The sequence below is a fragment of the Myxine glutinosa genome, chromosome 8, assembly GCF_964187855.1.
Source record: "Myxine glutinosa chromosome 8, kmMyxGlut1.1, whole genome shotgun sequence".
Classification (NCBI taxonomy): Eukaryota; Metazoa; Chordata; class Myxini; order Myxiniformes; family Myxinidae; genus Myxine; species Myxine glutinosa.
Window position 1 is genome coordinate 48,446,791 of NC_136268.1, and position 8,755 is coordinate 48,455,545.

Sequence of the window (8,755 nt, forward strand, 5' to 3'; positions counted from 1 at the left end):
GGCAAACTCGATCCCGCGCCCCATTTGGCATCCCTCAAGTTTGTTACGCTTTGGCCGCCAGCAGCGTTCGCTGCCCTTGGTTTCGCTCGAAACTAGTCGGGTAACCACGAGGTAGGCCTGAAAATGGGGAGGAGCGCGAGGGTCAAGGTGTGGCCACGTCAAGCAGCGTGTCAGAAGGCGGTGACGATAAGGGCAACAGCCAACCAGAGCTCGGTGGGCATGGGGTGATAGGGCGTGGCAAGAAACGTCTGGTGAGTTCCAGAGGGTTCCAAGGGCATGGCAATAAACCCTTGGCGCGAGGCCACAACCTCAGATGAGAAAAGGATGCGCGGTGTTGAAGTTGGCAGATGAGAAGGGAGAGGCGCTTACGAAAGGACTTATGAGAAGGACTCGTTGGGTGAATTGCGCTTTGTGAGAGGGCTGGCTGCAAGAGACTTGTATTGAGAGAGCGCATTGAGATACACATTGAGAGACTGAAGAGCGCATTGTTCGCGATTATTGGAACTGTTTTCGCTTATTACATACGCGGCTGAGCCGCGAGTGTAACCGCCAAAGCCAGCCTACCGTCCGCTCTATAATTACCCCGTGCGCGCCAAACGACACGCGGAGAGCTCCTGGCCGCTGCCGTCTGTTTCATCTGCTTCACGGTGCGAGTTGGGGACCGGAGAGCGAGTTGCCTGGACGCCATCCCTGGACCATCGACCTGTTCGTCTGCAACCCCGTGTGAGTGTCTGAGTGTGACGGGCCCATTTGTCCAGGGATAAGTTAAGACTGTTTAAGGCTGCACTGTGTATTCTTCTTCTTTATTGTACAAAGTGTAAATAAATCTGTTATTCCTTTCTTCCCGAATTCGACCGTTCACGTGATTTCTCCATTGGGTAAGCGTGGCACGATTACGAACCACTTGGATCGGGTTTTAGTCATTGATAATGGCCCGGGTCACGGGTCGCTACCGCTCGGCGTTTCCACCAACACCCGTGATTCGGGCGGGGCTTATTTCCTCGTTTCCGGTCAACGTTAGTACTTAGGTAATAGCGAATTAATAGTCCTAAAACCCTATTTAACGCTGTTTGGGAAGGACGTCATAGGTCCCGGGTCCCGTCGGCTAGTAAAAGCCAAGGGGACTAATCCCCCCTTGGTAAGGGGAAAGGCCGAAGCTGAGATCCGCAACAATATATATACCCATATATATATATATATATATACCGATATATATATATATATATATATATATATATATATATATATATATATATATATGTATATATAATCGGGAGATTAAATCAGATGCAGACGTAGCTTCAGGACGTCGATCTTTAATTTTCGACAAACCTGAAGCTACGTCCGTGTCTGATTTAATCTCCCGATTATTTATTTAATGCAAATGAGACACCCTGCTCGTACTGTGGAGTTTCTACTATTTCTCAGTTATATATATATATATATATATATATATATATATATATATATATATATATATATATATATATATATATATATATATATATATATATATATTGTTGCGGATATGGGATTTGCATCCATCCATATCCGCTTGTAAATATTCCCCTATTTCCTCAATACTTCCCAACTCTCCCCAATCCCCCATTCCCTAGTCCCATTTTCTGTAAACAACACTCTGTAGACCCGACCTCCCCCTATTTCCCCCATTAAATGTCGCATCCAGGTCCACCGCATCTCATGTAAACAACTATAGGACATCTTGCTAGTTATTCTTAGTCTATGTCAGTTAAGGATTCGTTTCCATTAATTCTGACCCTTCGTTGCACCAGAATGTGATTGTATGGCACCGTTAGGAAGTTTAGGACCTCCCAATACCTCCCTGCAGCTCTTCCTCACAGTTCTCTTCAGCAGCAACAACAACAACAACAACAACAACGAGCGCAGGGAGTGCGCGTCCTCACTCCGGCTTGGTTGGTAGGAGTGGTGGGAGGGCACCAGGCCTTCCCAACGAGCCACCATCGGACATGTGCTCGACGGGGTTACCCAACAGGGGCAGGACATGGCTCCCTGTCGGCTCCTCGTCAAGGGCGGAGCCCGGTAACCCCCGCACCCAATGGAAGCGGCGGACCGGCCCCAGTTGGGGCGGAACCAACCAGCCGAGGGCGTGTCACTCCCCGTTGAGCATGCGCAGTGAGAGAGAGGTGACGTCAGATGCGCGCTGAGCTTGGAGCAAGCAAGACGTACCCTCCGAGCGCTGTGAGACCTCCCTGCATCTTTGGACCGTGCTTTATCCTGTCCCCGAGCCAAGGTGGTGCACCTTGTGCCATCGACCTACCTGTCCATTCCTGCCATCAACCCCTGTGTGAGTCTACCTTGTCCGTTTGTCCGTGGTCTGTCTGGGATTAAATACGCCTGTATTTAAGTGCCCATCTCTTCTGTGGCTTTACCTCACTCTGCCTTGTAATCTACCCCTTTTCTCCACCACTGTAATTACACCCTCCTCCGGAAGTCTTGAGAACTGTACCCCCTTGCGTCGTTTCATCTTTCCCAGTCGTCGTGTCCTTTCTATCATTGATTTAGCATAGCGCGATTTGGCCAACGTTATAATCGGGTGTAGTTTGTTAATGGTTCGAACAACGGGTGACTAAACCCGCTCGGTAACCTAAAACCGTAGCTCGAACGGCCGTCTCTTCCCTGTCTCACGACCGAGCGTTGCACTCAGGTCCCGGGAAGGCCATTCCGACTTTCTGGTCTGAATACCCTGGCGGCGCTGCGGGCGGGAGGGAGCGTTGGGACGACCAGGAATGGAGAGTGGTTAGTAGAAGGAACGGCGGGTTAATTTCTGCAGGGCAACGAGGGAAGCCCTCTCCGTTTCCGTAACAATATATATACAGTATATATATATATATATATATATATATATATATATATATATATATATATATATATATATATATATATATATATATATATATATATATTGTTACAGACACGACTTTGATGTTATGGTGGGCCGAGCGGAATGGCCGCCGTGTCCGCACAAGTTACCCGATTATACTCGAACGTTGACTAATCGCGCTACGCTAAATCAATTGAGGAAAAGGACACAACGGCTGGGTTAAAATGACACGACACCAAGGGTTCAGTTCTCAAGACCTCCGGAGGAGGTTATAATATTGCGGAAGGTTTGATTACAGGAATGAGAGGGACAGCATAGAAAGATAGGCACTTAGACACACTTATCTTATTCCCGACAGACCACAGATAAACAGGACAAAACTGACTCACACGGGGATTGATGGCAAGGAAAGCGGGCAGTCGATGGCTCAAGGTGCACCTTGGCTCAGGGACAGAATCGACCCGGTCCGGTCCAGTAGATGCGGGGAGGTCGCTCAGCGCTCGGAGGTCGCGACTTGTCTCTTCTTCAAGCTCGGGGCGCATCTGACGTCACGTCCGGTCAGTCGCTGCGTATATCCGGCGCCGAGTGACACGCCCTCGGCTCGTTAGCTCCGCCCCAGATGGAATCGGCCCGTTGCTTCTTATTGGGTGCGGGGGTTACCGGGCTCCGCCCTTGACGAGGGGCCGACAGGCAGCCCCTTCGTGGTAACCCCGTCGGCGCCCATGGGTAATGGCGGCTAACCGAGCCGGAGTGAGGACGCACACTCCCCGCACCGCGGCCGCGCCGCCCACCTCTGCTGTTGTAGTTGTTGTTGTTGTTGTAGTTTCTTCATGGGGAAGAGATGCGGGGAGGTATGGGGAGGTCCTAAACTCACTACTGGTGCCATACAATCACATTCTGGTGCAACGAAGAGTCAGAATTAATGGAAACGAGTCCTTAACTGACATAGACTAAGAATAACTAGCAAGATGTCCGAAAGTTGTCTACGTGAGATGCGGTGGACCTGGGTACGACAGTTAATGGGGGAAAGAGGGGAAGATCGGTTCTACAGAGTGTTGTTTACAGACAATGGGACTAGGGAATGGGGGATTGGGGATAGTTGGGGAGTATTGGGGAAATAGGGGAATATTTACAAGCGGATATGGAGGCCAAATCCCATATTCGCAACATTGCACCCTTCTCTACCCTCGGGGCGTCCCGACCCGATAAATTTTTACCTATTTTAGTGTGGCACTCAGATGTAGTTCCCTCTACTATTAACTCTACCCTGAGTGCGACAGTTTTACAGATGTTCACAAATGAGTAAATATGTCCCCCTGCGACGTTGCACCCTTCTCCTCACAGAAACACACCCACAGGATAACTGAATCGCGGAAAGAATTCGCAAACTAAACATACAGCCGGTAGGGAGAATTATTTACAAGACTACGCTGATATTTACACTACGATCCAGGACCTGTTTTTGGAGGAACACATGCAGATGTTATGCATAGAGAGAGCACGCATGCCAGCATCGATACACCAACCCACGAGTGCTCTGTGGCCTTACGGCCTTTAATAATGTGCAGAGCACCCCTTCCAAGCACCAAAAGCACCACCCCATAACACAGTCAGCACCATCCGGTGCACCAATAAAGTGTTTATAAATCACCGGTGGTGTCGCAGCCGGCCGATGTTCTGCCGCTGGTCTTGCCTTCGTGTGGTGCACTTGGCCTTCGTACTTCTTTCACAATAAAGAAAGGCGCCAACCGCGTCCATTTCTTTATTGTGGCCGTCAGGGGGCCAACTATTAGTGGTTCACCTGTCTGGCATAGGTGCCACGTTGACCCATAGGTCCATCCACGGGTGGTGCTTGGCCGCAAAAGAACTGCGGTCCATTGTGGGTGGCCACCAAAATTGCGGTCCATATGGTGTATCGATCCCAGCAGCAAGCAGCGAAAGTGCAGGCCCACAACTGCGGAGCCAGCACCTCTCTCTCCTCTCTCTCTGCCCCAAAGCCAGATCCTCGGAGGTGGGAGACAAAAGAAAAGACAAGTGAGTAAGGTGGTAAGGGCGCAAAAGTGCACGCAATGTAAGGTAATGCACACTGGGGGCACATGGGAACCAGGTGAGACAGGTACGTTCCTACCGTACGCCCCCCCCCCCCCACCAGGTAACCTACATGGCCCCTCCCTTACCCCTTACTGCATCCACAAAACACAACACTACCCATAAACATCTACTTTACAAATCAACAACCGTCCCTACTGTCTTCCCCGTTCCTCCCATAAACCAAATTCGTCTTCTCTCCCTCTTAACCAATCAAATTTGCCATTTCCAACTCACATCACAATTTGCCATCTTCAACTCAACATCAAAATTTGCCATCACCAATTCATCATCAGTCCCTCCTAAGGAGGGAGAGATGGAATCACCCCAATGTCTCATCCACGTCGTGATGCGTCTCACCAATCCACACAGCAATCCTTACTTCCTGCAACAAAACAAAGAAAACACAGGTGTGGAGTCATCATCATCACCACAGGTAAGTGGCTGCGTATGGTGCGACAGGTTCATCAATCCTAACTATTTCCTAAATGACTTTAACAACTTTACATTACCCGGGGTCTTTCTCCTGCCAAACCATTGGCCCTCTTACACTATGGGTTGTAAAAACCAATTCCCATTGACCAAACTGTGGTGCTTTTCAATTTGGGGTCTCACTCCCCCGATTCACCTCCCGGTGCCCTCGCACAATTTCTGGGCCGCGACGTGTAGCTCTCCCAGCAGGTCTACCCACCTGCACACCTCCACCACTGCAGTTGCCTCCGAGCTTACCTGCTCCTTACCCTACCCTAACTACCTGGGGAAGGCCCTCTGGCGCTCTCCCCACTCGGTGCCCTCTCTGGCACTGGGCTACCCGGGTCCGTCCTCCGGATCCTCGGGCCCCATCCACAACTCTACCGGCTCCCAGAGCCCACCTGCGGCCTCACCTGGCCGACATCCTCACAGTGGTGGAGTGCCCAACCAACTACACACACTAACAGGCTACACGCCCAGCCATTTCCACAACACTAATGCACCCATCCAAATATCATTCTGTCACCCGCACCACAAATGCCAATATCCAACCACAATTTACCTATACCCTCTACCTAACACTTGCACTACCCGCCCCGGGTACTCGTGAAAGGGGTCCACTCTTCCCCCATCCACACCTTCGCACCATGCACACCACTCCGTACCACTTACTCCAACTCTCTCCACACACCTGCACTTGCACACCTGTGCTCTCATACTTGGTGCCGCCTGCACCCTTCTCTCCCCAAGCGCATTCGCGCTGCTCCACAACACTCACTACTCATACACTGCTCCACACTGCTCCACACACCTGTCCAGCTCTCACACAGCATCATCTCATCTAACTACTCCCCTCTGAAACTTGCGCTTCCCAGTCGTCCCTTTAAACTATTGCGCTCCCTCGTCATTATCATCCACACTAAACTACCTGCGTCCCCACTACAGGTATCAGTCACTAACTAAACTTAACGTTACCTAATGTCATCTTCGCTAGATCCCTACACACCATATCCTAACCCACCCGGGCTAGTTTTCACTGCCATCACCCCATAAACTATAGCGCATTTGCCCCCACATGGGAAGGGTGGCAGGGATGCCACCCTTACCCACCGGGCCCATCGCTCACTACCAATTTTGCACATCCAATTTCAACAAATCAAAAATTTGCCAATCACTACCCATCATCTGCCAATCATTACTGCCAATCATTTGCCAATCATCAAATTTTGTTGGGTCCAAAACACTAACCTCATCACACAGTCTACTCACTAATGCCTCTCGGTGCGCCAATTCCTGTCCAAAGCCTGGCTTCGTAAAGCCAAGCCATGAATGCGGGTTGTTTGGTGCCAGCGGCTGGATGCGTCCGGCATTCGGTGCAGGGACGGGGGCTTACCCGTGCCGAGATCCCACGCACCATCTCGGCACGGAGCCATCCAATGTCCCGCTCTCAACCTGCCGGCACGTCTCACCAAAAAGTGGTCGCCATGACGACCCTTCCTATCGGGCTGCCAGCTCCGCCTAGTGGAGCACGGACGCGGCCGTTCAAAGCGAGGTCCAGCACGCACCGAGGGCCCGATTCGGCTATAAGTCGTTCTAACCGCTGCTCCGTTTAACGTCGATGCTTCACTTGCATGCTTACACCCCGCAGCCCGTTCCTTGCCCACACATCCAGCCGTCTCCATGCTCCTCGTACCTTTCCTTACACACCTCGGTACTCTCATTCCACTCACAGCCTTGGTCACACACCTGACCACCGAACACCTTGGCACACATTCGTCGCTCGCACACCTCACTAACACACCTCTTCGCGCCCCCTCCTCGGTCACCTCCTCTGTGACAATCACAGGTGTGCTCTCACTCGCACACCCAACCACGTGCCTCACTACCAATTCCAGCGTGCATTCCCACTCACGCTCTACCATTCCAGGTGTGCATCCTTCCATTCCAGGTGTACATCCTCGCTCACCTGTCACACCTCGCTCACCTGTCACAACCAACTCACGCTCCTTGTCACTCGTACTACTCTCACCTCCACTCTTGACAGCGCAGTCACCCTTACTCTTGACAGCGCACTCACCCTTACTTTCGACAGCGCACTCATTCCTCATGCACCCGTCCGTCACACACCTTTCTCGCGCACACTCTTGCGCACACTCTCCCGTCACACCCTCTGTAACACTTACCACACCGCGCTTCCCTGTGCTCCCTCGCACACGCGCTACGACCGACTCACTCTCGCCAGCACCCTCACTCCTCGGCGTGCACTTTTTCCTCACACACCCCAGAGTCGGACTTTCTCGCACACCTCCTTTTTCGCACACCAGACCTGTCGCACACCTCACCAACGGCCTCTCACGAACACCCGGGTCCATCTCGACCCCCAAGCTTATCAAATCACCTGGCGCATCATACGCACGACCATATTGGTCACCACTTACACCGGGTCCTCTTCCTCTTCGCTTCTCCTCCATCACCTGCGAATCCCTCATCCGGTTAATGAGCACATCATCACGATCCAAACACAGACTTCGGACCAATTCTTTTATCTCCTCTTTTATCTCTTTCTTATCCCCTCTCCGTCGCTTCTTAATTTCGCTCACCCCTTCTTCCACTTCTTCTAATTTCTGCTTCACCTCTTTTATTCCCCGGTACGTCTCCTCAAGCTCGTCCTCTAAGGCTACCTTGACCGTTTCCATGTGCGTCCTCACCTGCCGGTCCTTCGTCTCCATTACCTCTATCACCTCGTCCAACCTCGTTGTCAGTCCCTCACGTACCATCTGACATTCCCTTTTCGTCGCTACCAAGTCATTTTTTAGGTCATTTTGTGTCGCTTTTAACCCTCCTATTACCGCTGTGTTCTTCTTTACCTGGTCCGTTAGTTCTTTTTGTCCCTCTGTCAGTTGTTCTACCTCCTGCGTCAGGTCCTCTATGCCCCCTTGTAACTTTACAGTCCCCTTTCTCACCTCCTTCTCCATGTGCTCTTTACAGTGCCTCACCTCCTCGCGCACTCCTCCGACCTCCTCACTCACTCCTCTTCTAATCTCTTCTCCCATCACTTGCATCTCCTGCCCAGATGCCACCCTCATCTGCTCCATTTCCTCCCTGTGAGCATCCAGTTTGGTTTCTACCCCCATTTTGACCCCCTCTATCTGCTGCCCCATTTGTTTAACTTCCCTTTCCGCTTGGTCCCTCATGTCCCTCAATTTGCCTTCCATTCTGTTTTCTAACCCCTCTAACCCATTTTTCACTCCCTCTATCTGATTCTCCTGGGCAGCCATTCTGTTTTCTACCCCCATTAACCCATTCTTTACCTCTTTTATCCCGTTGTCTAAC

General features: G+C 51.3%; 1 protein-coding gene across 3 annotated transcripts in view; it reads right to left on the reverse strand.

Annotated features, from left to right (window-relative positions):
* The window catches only part of RCHY1 (ring finger and CHY zinc finger domain containing 1), a 55,101-nt gene that overhangs the window by 1,865 nt on the left and 44,481 nt on the right, over positions 1–8,755 (reverse strand). The window contains exon 9 of one of the 3 annotated variants that reach the window (XM_078783245.1): positions 2,618–2,734. The exons of the other annotated variants lie outside the window; for them this stretch is intronic. Coding sequence (XP_078639371.1) covers positions 2,627–2,734 — 108 coding nt within the window. The 3' untranslated portion in view covers positions 2,618–2,626. Of the gene's footprint in view, positions 1–2,617; positions 2,735–8,755 lie in introns of those variants that run through there. 3 annotated transcript variants of the gene reach the window in all.